Raw genomic sequence first — 22,701 nt, forward strand, 5'->3', positions numbered from 1 at the left:
TCAGTCAGTCAGTAAGAGCTCAAACTTCACGACGCCAGACGTCTGACTGCAGAAAGAAAACGTTCAGTCCAACAAGGGAAAATTAAACAATAATTTATTTTCTATTCAAAGTACAAATCAGAAAACCACATTTCGGTACTTCACATATGTTTCAGCAATATACCTGTTTACAGAAAATATAGACAATTTCTAATTTAAAAAAATATCCACAGGATTAAACAGTTCCTTAAAACTTTCCCAAAACTTTCCCTTTCACAGCAAAACAGAGAATGACACCATTCAGCATTTGAAGTAAGTAAATATGTGCATTCTGGACACATTCATCGACATCCGAACCCAAAATTACACAAACACACCGGACACAAACAGCCAGTGCTGCAGATCAATAGATCAATAAAACAATCAATCAATCACATGGTACAGTTTACCCCCAATCCCACATTCTTTCAAAAAACACACAACTGGAAAAAACAAAACAGCAGTTTGAGGCTTTGCGCACACACACACAGACACACACGCACACACACTAACGAGCTGTCGACTCGTTTGGTCCCTTTTTGTTGCCATAGCAACCTCACCTGTTTAGTGTTGAAACACGCCGTCAGTTTCAGTGCTTCAGTTTCTCCTGTTTGACCTTTGACCTTTGACCTCCACACTGACCTGTTTGTTTTAACTATCAGCTGGAGAAATGAATGAATAAATCACGTTTAATTTTCAAGTTGTGCTGATGGACGTCAACGAGTGAAGGGAGCATTTAAGGAACAGGAGACCAAGTCCGGAATGAGACCAGGTCCAGAATGAGACCAGGTCCGGAATGAGACCAGGTCCGGAATGAGACCAGGTCACCTGACAGCAGCAGTCACGGATTCTGGTCTCTGCTGAGCTTTTCTGTTTGAAAATGGACGAATCAGGAAGCTGAAGAACGCTGAGGTCGCCGCAATTGGATGGTGCGTTCAAAGACTTTCCAGCTTTGTCTGTTTTATGTTGTAGATTTTCACAGGTGAATTATTTCTGTTGTCTCACAGGTGATGTTAATATCCGTATCGGCTGATTTTATTATTTTGGTTCATATTTCAACTTTTCTTTTAAATTCAAAATGCTGACCAGGACAACTGTCCTCCATATTTTTACCCTCTGAAACCTTATTAATGTTACTTGTGTCTGACTCAAAAAGTAGAAAGTGAATTTTGCATGAATTTGACTTTTCTTTTTTAATCGATCTCCGCGCGGAAAGCGCTGATTTCCATTGGCCGCAGGCGCGTGATGCGCGGCGGCTGCTGTTGCTGGGCAGATTCTGGTTCATCGTCCTCACGCAGCAGAGTGAGACCGGACCGACGGACCGAACGGAAGTGAAGAGGAGAGAAAAGATCATCCAAGTTGACCTGGAAACAAAGAAAGAAAGATCTGTTCAGATGAGACGAGTTAAAAGAACAACATGAAGAAAGACAAAAAAGACAAATTCATTTAAAAAGTCCAAAAAACAAAAAATAAATAACGACAAATAATATTTGGAAAAAAAAAAAAAAAAAATTAAAGCCTGCGTGCGTGTCCACCTCCTCGTGCGCGCTCCACGTGCACTGCAGTGGCGGCTCGGGGGCGGAGCTACAATCAAAGCCCTTCCTGTGGAGGAGGAGGGCTACTTCCTGTGACGGAGTTTCTGCTTCCTGTTTATCAGACAAACAAGAAACAAACGTTTCACAGGTGAAAAAACACGTTTGACTCATTGAACTTTTGTTTCTGGTAACTAATTTAAAATCAATAATTCATCAATCACTGGTCCATATGTTCTGTGGATTCCTTGTTTGAAAGGTTGTTGGACAGGATGTGACATCACACTGAAACAGCTGCTTTTCTTTGGTCTTTGATTTGATTTTTGGATCGATCGATTGATTATTGATTGGTCTTTGAGTCCCGGACGTTCAGTTTGAGAAAAGGGGAATCATGAATTCAGCGTTCTGATTGGCTGACGCTTTCTGTTTCAGGATTTCTTCAGTCACAAATTTGTCCTGGTTCTGATTTTCAATACAGAAACAAACGTCCAGGTGAGTCCAGGTGTCGCTCTCACCTGTGCGTCCTCCAGCGTCCTCAGGTTCAACAGGTGAATGTCACACGGCAGCGACGAGCGCAGCGGCAGGAAGGGGTGGAGCTTTGGTAGCTGGCTGTCGATAGGGGCGATCATGGTGATTGGCGGGTGGCAGAGGGAGAGCGAGGTCAAGTGGGCGAGCAGCGACAGGTGCTCAACTGAGGCTCCTCCCACTTCCTATCAGGAAAAATAAAGAGAAGAATAAAAGAAAATAAAGTTTAGAGACAGAGAGACAGACGGAGAGACAGACAGACAGACGGAGAGACAGACAGACAGACAGAGCATAGTCCTGGTCCACAGGTGGTCCAGACCATCACACTTCAGTCCGTGTTGGAAGCTTCGTGGATGCGCTGAGCCTGAACTGATCAGAGATCAGACGTCTGCACACAGGAAGTGACTCAGTCGGCAGCAGCAGGAAGTGAATCCATCTGTTTCCCGCCGCTCATCCAGTCAATGAATCAATGAGGAATTACTGTGAGAAACTTCTTTACTGAGCCCTTCACTGATTGGTTTGACTGAGCGATGAGCCCCGCCCCCTCACCTGGGCCCCGCCCCTCCTGTCCTCTAGCAGCAGGTGGTACAGACTCGCCGTCAGCTTGTTGTCGGTGACGCCCTGACCGAGGCCGCGGTTATCGTCCTGCTGCAGCCGCCGGTCCAACACCACCTCCAGCTGACCTGCACAGGTCAGAGGTCAGAGGTCAGAGGTCAGCACACCGACATACAGGAAGAGTTAAAAGAACATAAATACTAAAGCACAAGAATTTAAACGATGACGATCCTCCAGCTGCATGATGAACGAGTGAATGGTGAACACATGAGGATTTGCCTCAGAGTACGGTGGCCCTGAGAGCTCAAAACACCACGACGGCGTTCAGCTGCAGGAACACAAACAACGAGCGAGCGTTGGAAGGAGGTTTCCATCGTCTCTTCATCTGTCTGAGCAGCAGGTGAAGGAACGCTGGAGGACGCTCGATGATGAGGAGGGTCAGGCAAGAGCTAATGGCTAAAGCTAACGGCTGATGAGGTGATGAAGAAGACAGGAAGCAGAGGTCAAAGTGATTCACCTGCTGCCTCGTGTCACCACACACCCGTTCAAGTAAGGAAGAAGAAGAAGTAGTTCAGGTGGACGAAGACTCACCTGGTCTGAGCGACGCGACGGCCTGACTCTGAGCCGACAGCAGAGACACTCGAGACGTCGAGTCCTGCAGGAAGGACGCCGAGCTCATCGGGTAGAAGTTGGCCTGCAGGGGGAGCTTCGCCAGAGTCCGACGCTGCTGCATCTGCACCCACGATCAATAACGTATCAATAATCAGTGACTGATGAGCCATTAAGAATCTATTAGGAATCAACAGACTATCAATAATCAATAAACGATCAATAAACTATCCATAAGCAATCATCCGTGAGCGGTCAATAACTCATCGTTCAGAAAAACAAACGAACCTGGAAACCGTTGAGGTCGGTGTAGAAACTGTTGCCGCTGGCAACACTGCTGACGAGGCGCATAGCAAGCTCCCGATTGACCTCTGACCTGATGTCCACCATATTGGAAATCTCCAGGGATTTCCCAGCATGCCCTGGGGCAGAGAAAGACAGGAGGCTGTTACCGAGAAACTGTTCAGTTGGATTATTAATTAACATCATCATCCAACAGGAAGTGACATCATCTCGGCCGCAGAAAGTCTCATTGGCTCTACTCCGTCACGGATGACCACTAATAAACTGGTTCAAACTGGTCTGCTGGTACCGTCCAGGTGGAAGAGTCGCACTCTGTGCGTGAAGTGCCGGAAACAGGAAGTGATGTCAGAGAATATCGGACCTCTGGAGACCCGAACCAGGGGGGGCTCAGAGGATGAGTAGAGCTGCGGGAGGACGAGAGACATTCTCAGTGAGTCAGAGGACAGAGACAGACAGAGAGGTGTGGTCCAGGTCTGACTAATCTTGTTCAGCCTGGATTGTGGTTCTGGTTCTGGTTCTGGTCTTACTTGGGCCCCCTCCTCCCCCGGCAGGAACAGGTAGGCACCGCTCTTGTCCCGGTTCGCCCTGGTTCTTGTTCCGTACCACAGAAACTGGACCTGGACCTCGCGGACCAGACCGGACTGCAGACGGAGCTTCTGCATTAAAAAAAGGTTTAAAAAAACTTTATTAGTAAAAACAAACGTTGTGATTTGAAGCTGACAAACAACCAAAATTCAATTCATTTTCTGCTTTTCTTGTTTTCTTGTTGTGACACTCGATCACGTCATCATGAGACGTTTCGTTCTGGATGAATTCACCTAAAATATATTTATTTCGTGATCAGAACCGTCTGACCTGCAGCAGGCCGCTCTCCGGGGAGCTCCATATTTGGATGTGCTTGTTGCTAAGCGACAGGGGGGCGTCGGCATGTCCTTCTGAGCGGGACACCTGGAAGTGGTCGGCCTGGACCGCTGGCACGTTGCCACGACGATGGAAGGTGTACTGAGCCTGGTAGGCGGAGCCAGCAGAGGCTTTGGTCACATGATACACAACGAGCGACAGAGGAGGAAGTTCAGCCACAAAGTGGAGCTGAAGGTGGAAGCAAAGACACACCTGCTGTGACCACACTGTTTCTCAGCTGTGATTGGACAATCGCTGATCAGGGGCGGGGCTTCTCATGAACCAAACATGAGAACAAACGTGACACATTAATTCTGACCTGAAACAATGTTGCTAATGACAACGATGACGAGCTCAGCGATAATCAATAAACATTCATGGAACTGCTCTTCACCTGGAAAGCCTCTGCAGACGCCCGGCTCGGCTCCTCCCACACGGCAGAGATCTGCGCAGCCATTGGTCGACCCGTTTCTGCGTCGACGACACGAGCATCCGGGGCGTCGACGACAACGCTGACGACAGACGTGCGGAGCTGCTCCGTCGGGTTAAACACGATCAACGACCTGAAACAAAAACCACGATCGATGAGTGACTTTGAGCTAACTGCTAACGTTAGCATGCTAACATGCTCACAGTCACAATGTTATCATGCTGATGTTCAGCAGGTACAAAGTTCACCACCTTAGCTTAGCATGTTAGCATGTTAACTATCTAATCATCAGTGACCGCAGCTGAGGCCGATGGGAGCGCCGACACGTTGACGTGCTGAGTTGACGATGGCGCTACAGGAAGTCTGATTGGATAAAGGATGTTTCAGCACGGACTCTGAGCAGTCTGATTTTTGATGATTGATTCTGGTTTGATTGATGAGTCCAGTCTGTTCTGGATGGAAATGATTAAGATTCGTCTTTCAGCCTCTGAAGCTCATTTCTGGATCTTCTTCCAGCTTCTGATGTCACTTCCCCTTTTTACACAGCTGATAGTTCTTGATTGGACGGAGCTTGGGATGTTTCACTACAGTCATTTCTTCTTTGTGTCATTAATACAGAAATCAGTACAGGTGAGCTGTTGTAACACGGTCCGCTCCGTAGGTTAGCCCCGCCTCCTTACCTGGGCTCGTCACTGAGCGTGAGCGGCGTCTTCTGGGGCAGAGCGTCCTGCGCTGACATCACATCATCCTGAAAACCAACATCAACGTCTGAGAACCGGTTTACCACATCTGTTTCTAACATTTTTCTATCTCAAATGCTGAAAACCTTCAGGTGTTTCTGAGGTGAATTCTGGAGTTTACGATCACTCCTCAGCCTATCACAGCTAAACAACGTGTCACCTGGTGGATATTCCCTCCATCATTCAGACACAGGAAGTCTTAACATGGCCGATCAGACTGAACTGACGTCTGAGTCGACGGACGAACGAACACGTTACAACAACACAGTGACAGGACGGCTGTGAAGGGAGTCATGGGGTCAGAGGTCACCATTTGCAGCAGGGGTTTTGATTGGTCGTGGCGGTACTCGCTCTTATCCAATAGCAGCAGCCAGTGGGCGGAGCTTTGCAGCACCTGGTGCAGGTTCAAGATGGAGTGAAACAATCTGTAAAATAAAAAGTTTTTTAGTCCAGACGATGTTTTCATCATATTTGACTTTATTTCCTTTTCTTCCTTTTTCATTCGTGTAATTTCAAAGTGCGAAGGACAGATTTCATTGTTTGATTTATATTTTTGAAGTTTTCTGAGCATTTCAAACATGAAACTTTATTTAAAACTAAAATCTCACAATGTCACTAAAAACAAAAAGTCCACAGTCAGACAAACTTTATTGACATGCTGATCAGATGGGAGTGATGGGAAATGTATGTTAGATGCTAATGCTAAAGGAACGGGTATGATGAGAAGCTAATGCTAACTGCTCACACTACGCGAGGCGGTACCTGCTACCGTTGCCGGCGGCGACGTCATCCTTCAACAGAGAGCATGGAGGGACAAATGAGACACAAAAGATGCTAATGCTAAAGACGCTAAAGAGTTTCAGATGCTACAATGCTAACTGATTATTTTTACAAAAAACAAAGCTGAAAAAATAGTCAAGAGACTTTGATGGAAGAAAAAAGTCAGAGAGAATAACGTGAAGAGTAATTTGATGGAAGTAACAACTTCACTCACAGGTGTTTACCTGCCTGCTCAACCCGTGAAGCCTGAAGACAAGCTCACCCCCACTTCCTGTTTCTTTAATGAGACTAAACCTCTACTGCACCACACCTGGGAAATGGTCTACTTTTACTCCATTACGTTCATCTGACAGCCCTCTGTCCTGTCCAGTGAAAAGCTCGTATCTCCAGATGTGTTGATGTTGAATGTTTGTGCTGAACTGAGGGATGAAGAGTTGATGATGATGTCTTCTTCAGCTCAATAAACTCTTTAAAAAGCCTCTTGGATCAATAGAAAATCATCGCCACAAAGCTGAAAACAGCCTGTTTTTCTGACTTTTTGGAGATTCGTGGTTCTCACAGGACGGCCGCGCTGCAAACATGTGATGATCTTCTAGAACATGTAAATTTATTTCACTGGCATGAAACTGTGCTGGAATCTGCACTGATCTCTTCAAAAACCTGAAACATTTGAGCTAGCTGAAACATACCAACAGGCTAGCGTGCTAACAGGAAGTACCCACCTGGTGCCGTAGTCGACCACCACAGGGTCGCGAGCCGTGCCGGTCACAGCGTCATGGTGCTGGAACAATGCCAGGCTCCGCCTCCCATCTGTCAGGCGCCGGAAGTGTTCGCGTGCCGGGAAATCTGCCGCCAGACGCCCGTCGGCATGGAAACGACGCATTTCTGCCAGCGTCAGGCTGAAGAGGATTTCTGACGCTCTGTTAGAAAGAGGAAGAGGAGGAACAGAGTTAAAGGATCCGAGGAAAAAGACAGACACACAGAAATAAATCGAGTGGCGTGCCTGAGCGTGGCCTCCAGCGTCCGGTCGAGACGCTTGTAAAACGGTCTGGAGGTGAAGAAGCCGCTCCAGTAATGGTCGTCACGGTCGGCGTAGGTGAAGAAGTCGCCGCGCAGCGTCGGCAGAGTCGTTCCCGCTTCGCTCAGGTGTCGATGAAGAGCTTTGAAGTAATCTGAGAGGGTCCCGAAACGAGCCTGGAAACAGAAGAAGACCAAGAAGAAGAAGACCAAGAAGGAGAAGACGAGGACGAAGACAGACAAGACCAAGAAGAAGACCAAGAAGAAGAAGACGAAGACGGACAAGACCAAGAAGAAGACGAAGAAGAAGAAGAAGAAGACGGACAAGACCAAGAAGAAGACCAAGAAGAAGACCAAGAAGAAGAAGACGAGGACGGACAAGACCAAGAAGAAGACGAAGAAGAAGACCAAGACCAAGAAGAAGACCAAGAAGAAGACCAAGAAGAAGAAGACGAGGACGAAGACGGACAAGACCAAGAAGAAGACGAAGAAGAAGACCAAGACCAAGAAGAAGACCAAGAAGAAGAAGAAGAAGACCAAGAAGAAGACGGACAAGACCAAGAAGAAGACCAAGACCAAGACCAGGAAGACCGAGACCAAGAAGAAGAAGAAGAAGAAGAAGAAGAAGAAGAAGACGGACAAGACCAAGAAGAAGACGAAGAAGAAGACAAGGATGAAGACGGACAAGACCAAGAAGAAGACCAAGAAGAAGACCAAGAAGAAGAAGAAGAAGACGGACAAGACCAAGAAGAAGACGAAGAAGAAGACAAGGATGAAGACGGACAAGACCAAGAAGAAGTCCAAGAAGAAGAAGAAGAAGACGAGGACGAAGACGGACAAGACCAAGAAGACCAAGAAGACAAAGACGACAAAGAAGGAGAAGAAGAAGAAGAAGCAGACGTTAGTCATGCTGCTGTAGGACGAGCCTGTCCAGAGCTCAGTGTTATGTCCACATGCTGTCTGTTCCTCATACGTACATGTACCACACACAGACAGATATTTGTACATATTATAAGTACTGCGCGTAGTGAAGAGTCTGTCCCTGTGATTGTCTTTCTGTTCTGTCCTCGTCTCCGTCTCCAGCTGTTTGCTCGTGGTGGAATGAATATTATGGTTTGTATCGGCTCAATGTGGAAGTGATGTTCTCTCGTGTGTCACCCCCCCCACTCCCCAGGTGTGCTCACCTTGACGTGGAGCTTCGGGTGCTGGTCGAAGTAGTCGAACAGTTTCTGGTAGTTGGTGAACTGAGCGTCCCACTCTGTCGCCTCGACGAATCGAAAGTCGTCGCCGAGCGGGACGAGAAGAACCGGAGAGCGGAAGAGGCGGGACTTCTGACGGTACTGATCCAACAGCAGGTGAGCCCTGACAGGACAGAGGGGAACCCCATCCATCACCATGACAACACAGAGCCACCGCAATCCGTCACATGTAGCTGGACCAATCAGCTGCTCTGAAGCGGGCAGGAAGTCGAGCTTCGGTGGATTCAAGTGACGAAATTCAAAGAAAACTCATCATGAAAAGAAAAGTCAGAACTCACAGAATCTAAATAATATCTGGAGCCCTGCTTACCGCTCCTGGACATTCTGCTCTGTGATTGGCTGCGGCGGGATCCTCCACGGACAGAAGACCCGCCCTCCAGGAAGCCGGTGGAAATCGAACTGACAACAGACGGCCGGGTGCGGCCCGCACGTGTGCGGCACGTCGTAGCTGTAGAAGGGCATCATGTGACATGTGATGTCACTGCGGGGGGAGGAGTCTGACACACAGGAAGTGGGCGGAGTTAGAGAAACAAAGCAATTGATCATTGTCAGTTTTCAAATGAAAATGATTATTTTTCAGATTGTAGTTTTAAACTTCACAAATCTTGAACTGGTTAAAATTCCCATTCTTTCTTTGAACTGGTTAAAATTCCCATTCTCTCTTTGAACTGGTTAAAATTCCCATTCTCTCTTTGAACTGGTTAAAATTCCCATTCTCTCTTTGAACTGGTTAAAATTCCCATTCTTTCTTTGAACTGGTTAAAATTCCCATTCTTTCTTTGAACTGGTTAAAATTCCCATTCTCTCTTTGAACTGGTTAAAATTCCCATTCTCTCTTGTCACTTTTCCTGTTTCATTACTTTTACTTTTACAGTTATTTGACTCGTTTCTTCTTCTTATTATTTTTTTTCATGTTTTTGTCTCTCCATCACATTTCCTGTCTCTCGCCCAAACCCACCCCAGCTCTGTCGCCATAGAAACTCCAGCGTTTGTTGGTGGGCGAAGTGCTTCTTGACGGCGTAGTGAACGCGCTGTATGACCATGTCCTGAAGCCCCGCCCCCTTCAGCAGGTAGGTCATAGAGGGGGAGTGGCCAAACGGATCCACTGCCCAACCGCTGCTCGGCCTCACACCTGGACAGAAAGATCACACGTGACGCGGCGATGCGTGTTGTGACGTCATACAGTGAGAGGAAGCGAAGGTCGTGGAGGCGACACGAACCCAGGTGTCGCTGTATCCACTGGTGTCCCTCGATCAGCTGATCCAACAGAGCAAAGTAATGAGAGTTGGCTTCATCGGCCATCACCCAGCCGCCCGTCACCAGCTCCAGCTGCCCCGCCTTCAGCAGTCTGACCAATCACAGAGCAGAAACAAAACGGGAAATAAGAGAAAGAAAAATGAATAAATATGACGATTGAACGGTGACATCGTGTAAATACGGACGGAAATCATCACACAAATAACTTCAACAAAAAGGAAAGATTAAAAAAACGCAGATTCAAACTTAAAAAGGAAAACAAATAAAACGTCGATCTGATTTCTGAGCGAAGAGAAACGAAACATGACGAGAAGAAAAACTTCCTTCCTCCCTCCCTTTCTTTCTTTCTTCCTTCCTTTCTCTCTTTCTTCCTTCCTTCCTTCCTCTCTCTCTCTCTCTCCCTCTTTCTTTCTTCCTTCCTTCCTTTCTCTCTTTCTTCCTTCCTTTCTCTCTTTCTTTCTTCCTTCCTTTCTCTCTTTCTTCCTTCCTCCCTCCCTCTCTTTCTTCCTTCCTTTCTCCCTCTCTTTCTTTCTTCCTTTCTCTCTTTCTTTCTTCCTTCCTTTCTCTCTTTCTTCCTTCCTCCCTCCCTCTCTTTCTTCCTTCCTTCCTTCCTTCCTCTCTCTCCACATGTGATCAAACATGCTTCACCTTCATGTTGGACACGGACAGAACATGAAGCTGAACGCTGAAAGCTGAAAACGAAAGAAGAAGAACACACGATGGAGGCTTTTATCCAGTCTGTGTTTTTCTTCTTCTTTGGTTTTTGCACCAGTTGTTTGTGGAAGAAGCGAAGAAGAAGCTGAAGTTACCGTTTGACCATCGCTCTCTTCTGCTCGTCCACGTCGTTCCACCATTTAGAGAAATAACTGATTTCTGCCCAAATCATCTTCCTCCTGATGAAGACAACACGTCACCATTTGAGTTACTGCAGTACTCTGATTACTGCAGTACTCTGAATACTGCTGTCCTCTGATTACTGCAGTACTCTGATTACCTGCTGTCTTCATTTAGTTTGATCAGCATGTTGTTGAGGATGTGTTTCGTCTGATCCTGATAATAACGATCAAACGTCTTCAACCAGCCTAATACACACACACACACACACACACACACACACACACACACACACACGCAGACAGACAGACAGACAGACAGACACACACACACACACACACACACACACACACAGGTCATTTCCTTTAAATCCGCTGATTGTTGAGCGACAGGTGAATCATTACGTCAGGTTAAAGAGACGTTGGACGTCCCCTGTCCGTCTCACCGGGGTCGTTGTGCGAATGAGGAACCAGAAAAACTTCCAGCGGCTGCTCGTCCCACTCGTTGCCCTTGTAACGGATCTCAAAGCCCTGTTTCCAGGCGCCGCCGTCAGGATTATCAAAGGGGAGGAGGTTGTAAACATCCAGCAGCTAAAGACAGGAACAAAAACAGACTCTTTCAAAATAAAACATCCTGCGCAGACTCGCACATCAACAATCAATGAAAATGGAAACAGAAACGTGATGGAGACACGTCCGCTGGACTCGGTATGTCCTAACATGTCCTATAAGCAATGCTGTGCAAGGTCAAAGGTCATAGCTCCAAATCCAGTTCACGCAGACATTTCCGAGTGTCGGTTACATTTCTTCGCTCATAAAAATAGAAGCACTTGGACTTAAATATTTCCAGTTCTTACTGTTAAAATGTCAAAACTATGACTAAGAAAAAATTACTTCAAGGCGTGCAGTACTCCGGAGCTAACAGCTGTTAGCATGCTAAGCTAACCTGCACACCGTCGGTTCCATCTTTCATTTCTTTGGCCAATCGGCAGCCAGGCGTCGTCTCAGCCCGGCTGTGGGTGGAGTCTGAGCTTGCATTTCCTCCTCCTGTTTGCCATGACGCTTTGCGATGGAGTAGAGAGTCACGCAGCGTGGCAACCAGGCGGTTGTTGTCACTAAGGAGATGCTCCAACTTGTCAATCTTCTCCTGGACGCGAGACAAATCCTACAGACAAAGAATCAAAAACCAGTTTTTAGATTCTTTCTGTAGAATTAAAACAACGATAAAATCTTTAAATGCCAGAAAACATTATTCTGAGCATTTTGTACAAATTTTTGTGTGAAAATGATTTTATTTTGAAATTTCTCTGACTGTACTTCAGTCCGTCCACTTTACTGTAACTCACAATGTCCACCTGTCCAGCAGGTGTCTCCCTGCCCTGCTGAAGCTCCGCCCCCTGCATCACCTCCAGCATGCGGTACAGTGACATCACTGCCAGGCAGAAGACTCCGCCCACCATCACAGCCAGCAGCCGCCTCGTCTTCATCGCTGAAAAATGCAGCACAGATAGACTCGTTCTGAAAGAAGGAAGGGTGTGGTCAGTTGAACAGGTGAGCGCACCTGACGCCTCCACCCAGGTTGCCGACAGTGAAGATGGCAGGCAGCACGTTTAGCTCGGCGGACATGTTGTTCCATCAGAGACATTTGGCTGATCTGTGATCAGAAATTACGGCTGATTCTCCAAACACGTGGTGGGGTCAGAGGTGGAGTTAGCGTCATTGATCATTGATTGATTGATTGAAGTCTTTTCTCAGTCGCCATCACTTTCAGATGTTTGACTGACCAAAGCAACAATCGATTAGCTGCTGATCTAAAACAAGGTAAATGAATGCTGGTGACTGGAGGCAGCACCGCTGTGATGTCCTTCACACGAGTGTACCTGCACAGGTGACACCTGTGCACGTCGACAAACACATTCTGTAAATATCGAGAGAACTTCAGCTTCTCGTTTTCTTCTTCTCCTGAAACACTGAACAGACGATGAAGTCAGACTCACGCTGGAGTTTAGCTGAATGAAGGATGTCACCTCATTTTAAAGACATTAAACGGCTCCTCCTCCTCCTCATCATCATCATCATCCTCTGTCTGAATGATAATGCCTCATTAAAACTCCACTTTTCACTCCTTTGCAGTAATACTGCAGTTTTTATCTAATTTTTAATAAACAGGAAATATTTGGGCTCGTTTCTGCTGCTGCCTGAACTGAAAAAGGCTCGCGCACCTCAAACCGATGACAAGATTAAATTGTGAAAACTTCACATTTTAAAGTTTAATTCAAACCTTCACTGAACTTCCGCGTTGGACAAACTGCAGCGGGACTCGCGCTCCGGTGGGTCTCGTGCTGCTTTTCACCTGTCCGGTGACGTGGCTCCGTGACTCCAGTTACCCGCCAAAAGCGAACCAAAAATAAACGTTTTAAGAAACTAAAATAAAGTTTATTCGTGCCTCCGTAGCGGAAGCTCAGGTCGCTGCTGCGCCTGCTCCCTGCTGTTTGTTTTGCTTCCGGTTTGGTTCAGCTGACTCAGCGCTGCGGAGACGACACTTCCGGTTAGTGGGGCTCAGTTTCCGGTCAGGACAGACGTGTAATCTAAGAGAATCTAATGTTCATGAATAGACCACAAATAGTTCACACTGTGAAATAAAGTTTCAAGACGTCAAAAAAAGTTGAAGTGAAGCTGCAGATTCACTTTAACGGAAGTTTAAAAAACTTCCAGACAAAGTCTGAGAAGACGAGCACTGTCCCCTCCTCTCGTCCCGTATGCTGGACTGGACTCTCACGTCCTCTCGTCCCTTACACTGCAGCAGGACTCTCTGATCCCTGGACGACACCCTTACAGACCAAAGCGTGATCCGTATCCAGACATGCTAACCTGTTAGCACAAGGTGTAGCGTTGGGGCCTGAATGTGATCGGGTCTGTTGACCACATCTGGATCTGGTGTGGTGTGTCCAATTTCTGCCCTGTTCTCCGTTGGGTTGTGCAGCTGTGCAGCTACAACAAACAATGTGAAGTGAGAAGAAGTGGGTCCAGCCTGCGTACCCTCTGCTTCTCTCACCTGCAGCAGGTGTGGCTGCTCTTACAATGACAGAGAACCAGCTCTGTGAGGACTTGACGAGATACCACAAAATCCAGCAATGAGAAGCAGCTGGTAGTCTTTGTGGGAAAGAAAGCTTGATGAACATGTGCAGCACCGCCTCAGTGGAAGCCTTTGAGAAGAGGGCTTCCTCTCTGATGACCACTGAAAGGTCAGACTTGAAGAAACAGACGCAGCAGAGCTGATGGAACAGAACCTTCAAACACCTGTGAACGTGTTCCGTGTTGGATCAGGATTTTTCTGTTCTCCTAAAGGTCGGTCTGTTTGTCCATCTGTGGACAGGTGTGTGGCTTCGGTTCCTGTGTGCTTCTCCAGGTGGCTGGGAGCTGACTCCATCACTTCGTGGTAGATTTGGCTGCTTTCTCAGTGCCTGATCTCTTGTGTCTTTTTCTTTATGCTCAGTGAGTTGTCCCTCACCAATCTCCTGCTCCAGCGTCTCTGCCACCATGCCGCCCAGCCTCTCGCCTCCATGTTCCTTGAGCCTCAAGCCCTCAACTTGTCTCTGATGCTTCCTTCCTGGAGGAGGACCAGGGAAACAGACTGTGGCACTTCTTGAAGACGGAAAAAGATGACTGTGCTCAGATGAACGCTTACAGACAGAACCATGTGCTTCAGCCACTTCCTGTTCACCTGTGACCTTAAAAGGCTGGACTAACAATACCTGACCTGTGTTACGTCATGGACCAGGTGTAGTGGAGCTAATAGGATGCTATGCTACATGCTCAGTATTTCTGACTGTGTTTGTCTCATGATTCACCCCAGAACACCTTCAGGGCTAATCCTCCACAGTGGTACGATCCCTGCTGGGATGCAGTAACTCATACAGTATACTCTGTGCAGGTATTGCAGTAACAGCTGGGTGTTTATATCAGGTTGTGGGTTTTCTGGAAAGAACACCAACATGCATGAGCTTTGATTCCCTCCTCAGTTTCAGACACTGGCAGGTATGTGTCATATGACGTGTCATATGATGTGTCATTGGAGGTGATCATCAGCAGGCCTCTCAGGCTCAGCAGTCAGTCAGTCTTCAGACAGCTGTTCTTCTTCTGATTGGTGCTGTTTTCTGCGTGGATGCAGACGTCATCAGATGTCATCAGACTCATATGATCATGATTCTGACCAATAGGAGCTGCAGCCTGAACAGACGCAGGAACCCAAACCCAGGAAAGACGTGCTTCTTATTGATAACTGGAGACCCATAATTAAATAATGATTATAAGATATTTGCTTTAATTTTTGCAAAGCGATTTAAAGGAGTTCTGGACTCAATAATCGACGAAAATCAATCAGGATTCATGAGTAAAAGGCACATTTTTAATAACTTAAGACTTGTTTTGGATTTGATTGAAGATGATAGTTTTATCCTTTTCCTGGATTTTTACAAGGCTTTTGATATTGTTGAGCATCCGTTCATTTTCTATTGCCTTGAAAAATTTGGGTTTGGGGAATATTTTTGCAATGCAATGAAAACTCTTTATACAAATGGCAACAGCTCTGTAAAACTGACTGGTGGTACGACACAGAGATTTCATCAGGAGAGAGGAATACGGCAGGGCTGCCCTGTCTCTGTTTATTTGTTTTTAGTGGTGGCTCAAATGTTTTGTGTATATATAAAATCATGTCATTTGGAGGGCATCTCCATTGCTGGTAGGAAAATTAGCCGATGATACTGCACTTTTTCTTAAAGACGCTTTACAAGTAAAGCCGGCTGTTCGTTCAATCCTGTTTTTTTCTAAAGCATCAGGTTTATGCTTAAATTTAAATAAGTGTGAATTATTTGCATTAAAAAACAACGATATAACCTCAATCGATGATATTTGCGTTAAAAGTAGGGTAAACTATTTAGGCATTATCATAACAAAGGAGCAGCAGGACAGATGCTCTCTGAACCTCGAACCCAGAATGAAAAAGGCTGAGAGCAGGTTTAACCAACGGTTGCAGAGAGACCCGTCTTTGAGGGGCCGTGTGCTCCATCCAAGGCTCATCTATGCTGCCTCTTCTCTGGCTCTGCACAGTACAACAATCAAAAAAACTCATCAAATGTTGTTTAACTTCTTGTGGAAGAATAGAACACATTACATCCGAAAATCTGTCGTAATTAATACCAGAAAGAATGGAGGGCTTGATTTTTTGGACTTTGGATCATTACACAATGTATTTAAGATTAATTGGTTAAAAATTTTTTTTAAAATGATTCATCCGTATGGAACTTTATCCCCAAATTTGTATTTAACCAAATTGGTGGACTTCCTTATTTGTTAGTGTGTAATTACCAGATTAATAAAATACCTCTAAAATTGTCAGAGTTCCATAAACAGGTCTTACTTGCATGGAAAATAATCTACAAACACAATTTCTCCCCTCAGAAGTTTTATCTATGGAACAACGGAGACATTTTACAACAAAAAGAGCCTCTTCCTCAGAAACTGGTTTGACAGAGATATTCATACAGTCGCTCGGTTGCTGAGCTCAGATGGTCTCTTGATGTCCTATGAGGAGTTTATACAAAAGTTTGGTTTTCCGGTTACAGCAAAAGAATTTTATCAGGTAGTTGATTCCATTCCTACAGGTGTGGTAAACTTGTCCAGAGGCTCCTTTCAGCCGTGGACTGTCTCCGTTGTAAATCCACTGAACGCCGTCTGTGGCAAAGTCTGCTTTGGATCACACAAAAGCAACAATCGAGCTATTCGGGAACTTTTTATGAATGAAATCTCAACGAAACCTTATATCACCACCTACTGGGTTAAATTTAACATCAATATACCTTGGACCAAGGTTTGGTTGTTACCACACAAATATATGATCACTAACAAAGTTAAAGAAGTATCTTTCAAAATATTACAGAAAATTTACCCAGTAAAGCATTTCATGCAGAAATTTAAGAACGATATTGATGCCAACTGTTCCTTTTGCTCGGTACAACCCGAAACAGTTAACCACATATTTTGGCATTGTAATTACACAAAAAGGTTATGGAAAGACATAGCAAAATGTATTTCTGATAAGTTTTATATGAACTTTAATCTGCATTTTGAACATGTTATTTTTGGCTTTTATTCTGGATAAGACCTGGATAAGGTTTTTGTTATTAACCTGGTACTACTTTATGCAAAGTTTTACATCCACAGAGCTAAATTTGCTGGAGATAAACCCGTTTTTTCTGTTTTCTACAAGTGTTTTGTATTATATTTACAGTCCCTCACCCCACTAGAACATAAGAAAGCCATAAAAACAAAGAACATATGCGCAAAGTTTAATATTGGTAGGTAATTAGCTGTTATTATGTTGGTATTATCTTCACAGTTACTTTTTATTCATTCATTTATTTATTTTTGTTCTTTCTTTTGTTCTTTCTTTTTGTTCTTTTTTTTTTCTTTTCTCCTTGTTTGATTGTCAATGTTTATTTACCCTGGCTCTCTGTTCTCTCATGAAATGTATTGTCATTATTTTTTTGTGAATTAAAAAAAAAGAAAAAAAGGAAGCCTGGACGTTATCTTTGCGTTTTGTGTCTGAACCTGGAAGATTGTTCTCGAGTGAACAGTGTTCACGTTCTGTCTTTATAAATAAAGTTTATTTAAACAAAAGAAAAAAAACACACCCATCACTCCTCGTGACACAGTCACGTGAACGGTGCGGAGCGTGACGTCACATCAGCTGACTGCTGAGGATCTCCGTCGACCTTCAGTTTGGTGGATTTCTCCGCTTTTTCCTCCGTTTCTCCGCCGCCGTCCGAAGCTTCTCTGATCCGACATGGCGAGTCAGTCTCAGGGCATCCAGCAGCTGCTGCAGGCCGAGAAGAGAGCGGCCGAGAAGGTGGCCGAAGCCCGCAAACGTGAGTAGGAGAGGCGGCCCGCGAGCCTGCCGCGGCCTGTGAGCCCGTTGGCGGATTAAAACGGTGAAAATAGCGGCGTGTCGGTGAATAACGAGAAGTTAAAACGGAGACATCTTCTGAACCAACAAGCTTCCTCTGATCAGATCGGCCTTCAGGAAGTTCCTGTCAACTCGCGCGTTTTGGTAAATTGTGGAGTTCTCTGACAGCTTGTAACGGCACTTCGGTCACTTCAGCTCAGTAATACATGAAGACGTTACACGGTGAGATAATGAGACATGCGCCGAATGAAAGGATTTGTCCTGATGAACGAGTGAATGAAGAATTACTGCACGTGTGTGGCCACGCCAGCAGCCACATATATTTGATTCTCTGCAGTCTCTTTGAACACAGCATGTTCTGTCCGTCCCACTACTTCGACGTGTTCATTGTCTTCATTTACTCACAAATGAGTCTAAAAATTCAACATTTTCGAAAACCTTTTGATAATTTACGGTTAAATAACAGAAACGCTGCAGCTGCGCTCCATGCTTCATGTATTCACTCCTGCTGATGGTTGGCGTGAGTCAGCCGCTGAGCATCATGGGATATGATGATAAAGAGTCAGGAGTCTTCGTCAGGCTTCTCTGGTCTGATGAAGGTCATGTGTCGAGGAGCTTTGCTTTCTTACAGATGACGTGTTTTATGATGCAGGATATTTGTAGATCATAGTGATATTCGTATAATGTTTCAAGTCCACCTTAAAACCACCTTAAAGAACTGGAGGACCTCAGTCTGAGCGAGATGAAGACTAACCGTCGACGCTGTGAAGGTGTCCTCACTAACAGGAAGTGGAGCGCCTCACAGCTCAGACCACTTCCTGCCTGACACAGTCAGATTTTCAAACCCCGGAGACGTGGGACAGGTGTCCTCAGTCCAAGACAGGTGACTGCACACCTGTGGAAGGAGTTTCTTGAACACCGGAGCTCTGCACCTCCTGCCGGCTCGTTTCAGTCAGGACGTTTCCTGCGTTGTCGTTAACGCTGTACTCGCTGTGTACTCGCTGTGTACTCTACATTATACAGTATACAGTATATGGTACATATACAGAATACTATGTATGTACTTAAAGTACACTGTGTACTCGCTGTATACATACTGCAGGAAGGAAGTGCTCCAACAGCGCTCGGACAGAAACAATGACACAGATGGGAATTTCAAAATAAAAGCATATCATAAAGGTGATGACATGATTGATGTTTTCACTTTGCTTCAGTGATATTGGATTATCAGTCAATGAATTGATAGATCAGTCATCCTGATCGATGGGTGATCGCACACTGCATCAAAGCTGGTTTGTCAACAGCTGCAGAAGAAGAGAGACGGAGAGGACAGATGATTGATTGAATCAATCAGGTCATCGATCAGTGACGACAGAAACACCTTCAGTATAGTTCAGCCCAGCTGATCAGTTGATTCATCAATCAATCATTGATCAGAATGGGGTGCCCTTATAGCTCAGTAGGGAAGGTGTGCGCTCCATATATTGAGGCTGTCAGTCCTCTGTAGTGGCCACAGGTTTGACTCCCACACACACACACACACACACACACTAAATGGCTGATGTATACATTAAATTAAATATCGAGTTCACAGACGTAGGAAACGGTAACCAATGGAAGCTCGTCTGTCGCCCGCGGAGAAAAAAAATCACTGTTTTGAAACTTTACGAACTCGTGTCCGATAAATTCGTAGTTATTTAGGCCTTCGTGTAAATTCTATCGGAGCAGGCCGTCACTCGAGACACACATGGAGGGACGCCGGGACGCCCTTTTGACCATCACACAGAGCTTCAAGTCACGATAGCGTGATCCACGTCCTGCCGACCGGACGCTCAGCTGGTAGCACTGAGGCTGTCAGTCCCCTGCAGTGTCCGCAGGTTCGACTCCCATCTGCAGCTCATTTGCTGCGTGTCGTCCCCTCTCTCTGCCCCCTTTCCTGTCGTGCCTTCCACCTGTCTCTATCATAAAGGCTTAAAAAGTCCAAAAATTAATAATTCAAAAAAAATCATTGATCAGAAAGTTCATCCCCGACTCACTAACGATTCACTTGGAGGTTTGGACGAAATGTCACCGTGGACTCTGTCTGTCTCTCTCTCTGTCTGTCCGTCTGTGTCTGTCTGTCTGTCTCTCTCTCTGTCTGTCTGTCTGTCTGTCTCTCTCTCTGTCTGTCTGTCTGTCTGTCTGTCTGTCCGTCTGTGTCTGTCTGTCTGTGTCTCTCTCTGTCTGTCTGTCTGTCTGTCTCTCTGTCTGTCTGTCTGTCTGTCTGTCTCTCTGTCTGTCTGTCTGTCTGTCTGTCTGTCCGTCTGTGTCTGTCTGTCTGTCTGTCTCTCTCTCTGTCTGTCTGTCTGTCTGTCTCTCTCTCTGTCTGTCTGTCTGTCTGTCTCTCTCTCTGTCTGTCTGTCTGTCTGTCTGTCTGTCTGTCTGTCTCTCTCTCTGTCTGTCTGTCTGTCTGTCTGTCTGTCTCTCTGTCTCTCTCTCTGTCTGTCCGTCTGTGTCTGTCTGTCTGTCTGTCTGTCTCTCTCTCTGATGTGTTGTTGATGTCTCTCGCCCTCTGCAGGTAAGAACAGACGTCTGAAGCAGGCGAAGGAAGAAGCTCAGGCTGAGATCGAACAGTATCGATTGCAGAGAGAGAAAGAGTTCAAGACCAAAGAGGCTGCTGTACGTCACACTGCTGATACTACTGCTTATACCACTGATACTACTGCTTATACTGCTTATACTGCTGATACTACTGCTTATACTGCTGACACTACTGCTTATACCGCTGACACTACTGCTTATACTGCTGATACTACTGCTTATACCACTGATACTACTGCTTATACTACTGATACTACTGCTTATACTGCTGATACTACTGCTTATACTGCTGATACTACTGCTTATACCACTGATACTACTGCTTATACTACTGATACTACTGCTTATACTGCTGATACTACTGCTTATACCACTGATACTACTGCTTATACTACTGATACTACTGCTTATACTGCTGATACTACTGCTTATACTGCTGATACTACTGCTTATACTACTGATACTACTGCTTATACTGCTGATACTACTGCTTATACTACTGATACTACTGCTTATACTGCTGATACTACTGCTTATACTGCTGATACTACTGCTTATACCACTGATACTACTGCTTATACTACTGATACTACTGCTTATACTGCTGATACTACTGCTTATACCACTGATACTACTGCTTATACTGCTGATACTACTGCTTATACCACTGATACTACTGCTTATACTGCTGATACTACTGCTTATACTACTGATACTACTGCTTATACTACTGATACTACTGCTTATACTGCTGATACTACTGCTTATACCACTGATACTACTGCTTATACCACTGATACTACTGCTTATACTACTGATACTACTGCTTATACTGCTGATACTACTGCTTATACCACTGATACTACTGCTTATACCACTGATACTACTGCTTATACTACTGATACTACTGCTTATACTGCTGATACTACTGCTTATACTACTGATGCTACTGATACTGCTGCTTATACTATTTCAGTAGTATACTGATACTGATTCTGTTAAATATTTTTCCTTTTCTTCACTTAATAATTTTACCATTTTTACACCTGGATGTTGTCATTCTGTTTTTTTTCTTTTTTCAAACATTTCTTGGGTTGTCTTTAACTTTCTGAACTTTAAAACGCTCATTTATATTTTTTGTCTTCATATTTCTGTACCCCCTCCACCCCCCAGGCCCTCGGTTCCCATGGCAACAGTGCAGTGGAGGTCGATCGCGACACGGCCGAGCGAATGGGTCGTATCCAGGCCAGTTACCGTGGTAACCGGGAGGCGGTTCTGGGCGAGCTGCTGCGACGCGTCTGCGACATCCAGCCAGAGTTTCACGCTAACTACCGTGTGGCCGGCTGAGGGACAGGGCTGCGAGGGCGGAGGGCGGAGCTAATGCCAGAGGGGTGGGGCAAACGGGAGCCATGGATGTTAGCTACATTATTTTCATTAGCTTCAGTCTCAACCAATAACTTTTTAGTTTAGCTTGTCAAGATTTGGTTGCTTGTCAACAAAAAAGTACAGGTGTGAAGTTAATCACCTCCTGTTTTCCTGCTCCAAACAAATAAGAGAAATTAATAAATGTTGTTACCGTGTCGATGTTTACCAAATATTTACATTTGTCAGAATTCGCTTTGTTTTTCTTGAGTCTTTCCTCAATCTTCCAAAAGAAGTCTTTGTTTCTCTGATCTCCAGTCAGTCAGTTTGAAGTGAAACTCAATGGAATCACATTCGGTGAGCTGATTGGCTGCTTTTCATTGAACTCTCCCCTCCAATCAGGAGTCACAGCTCATCTGTGTACTCGCCTGATTGGATGAAGAAAGTGGATAGGCTTTTATTGTCAATCTTGTGCATTTCCAGATTTTTTGGTGGTTGTGTGTGTGGTCATGTGACTTCCTGTTGATGTTTGTGATGTGATGAAAAACCGAAAATATTAAACTGAATGTTGATTGCCTGAAACGGTGTGATGCTGCTCTGTGATTGGCTGAGATTTTACAAAAACATACAGAGATCGCCTGGAGGCCACCAGAGGGCGCTGAATCGGATTGGTCCACAGGTCTGGAAGCATCAGTATTGTTGGAAGATTTCTGTGTCCTTGAAGGGATTCCAGGACCGTGGCTGATGGTTGTCGGTCAGTCCTGATCATCTCACACTCCACCTGAAGGCCACATTCTCTGTGACCAACAGGACCAGAACTGAGCTGGTTCTCATGAATTCTTCCCTCGGACATGAGAGACCGTCCAGATCATTATGCTTCAGACGTAGAGGAAAGTCCATAAAATCTGTCAATCAAGAAAATCAGATAGAGTCACTTTTTTTCTGTCTTTACTGAAAGAAACGCAAAACAAAAAATGACAGCAGTCCGAGATCTTGTGGAGATACTTCAAACTACTTCTAATATTTGAATAACTTTA

At 45.4% G+C, this 22,701-nt stretch overlaps 2 protein-coding genes across 4 annotated transcripts; one reads left to right on the plus strand and one right to left on the minus strand.

Annotated features, from left to right (window-relative positions):
- Positions 1-76: 76 nt before the first annotated feature.
- man2a1 (mannosidase, alpha, class 2A, member 1) lies at positions 77-17,582 on the minus strand. Of its 3 annotated transcripts, none has more exons than XM_076757671.1 (24): positions 17,451-17,582; positions 12,105-12,247; positions 11,705-11,923; positions 11,205-11,349; positions 10,920-11,007; positions 10,735-10,818; positions 9,889-10,016; positions 9,627-9,800; positions 8,979-9,165; positions 8,594-8,771; positions 7,396-7,586; positions 7,115-7,312; positions 5,923-6,037; positions 5,553-5,620; positions 4,837-5,005; positions 4,398-4,631; positions 4,070-4,198; positions 3,832-3,946; positions 3,528-3,661; positions 3,222-3,363; positions 2,625-2,758; positions 2,066-2,260; positions 1,554-1,664; positions 77-1,382 (listed from the first exon to the last, which is right to left on the minus strand). In XM_076757671.1, the coding sequence occupies exons 1-24, from the start codon at positions 17,452-17,454 to the stop codon at positions 1,212-1,214; spliced, it is 3,456 nt and encodes a 1,151-aa protein (XP_076613786.1). In that variant the 5' UTR covers positions 17,455-17,582; the 3' UTR covers positions 77-1,211. The 3 variants fall into 3 exon arrangements, with proteins under 3 accessions (XP_076613786.1, XP_076613787.1, XP_076613788.1); XM_076757672.1 differs by lacking the exon at positions 17,451-17,582 and adding an exon at positions 13,040-13,270; XM_076757673.1 differs by lacking the exon at positions 17,451-17,582 and adding an exon at positions 13,040-13,270 and having other exon boundaries at positions 12,105-12,276.
- atp6v1g1 (ATPase H+ transporting V1 subunit G1) lies at positions 17,545-22,246 on the plus strand. The gene is made up of 3 exons (XM_076757675.1): positions 17,545-17,684; positions 20,280-20,380; positions 21,476-22,246. Exons 1-3 carry the CDS (start codon positions 17,603-17,605, stop codon positions 21,647-21,649), a joined length of 357 nt encoding a protein of 118 aa, XP_076613790.1. The 5' UTR covers positions 17,545-17,602; the 3' UTR covers positions 21,650-22,246.
- The last annotated feature ends 455 nt before the right edge of the window (positions 22,247-22,701 follow it).

Source organism: Chaetodon auriga, chromosome 19, assembly GCF_051107435.1.
Source record: "Chaetodon auriga isolate fChaAug3 chromosome 19, fChaAug3.hap1, whole genome shotgun sequence".
NCBI classification, from domain to species: domain Eukaryota; kingdom Metazoa; phylum Chordata; class Actinopteri; order Chaetodontiformes; family Chaetodontidae; genus Chaetodon; species Chaetodon auriga.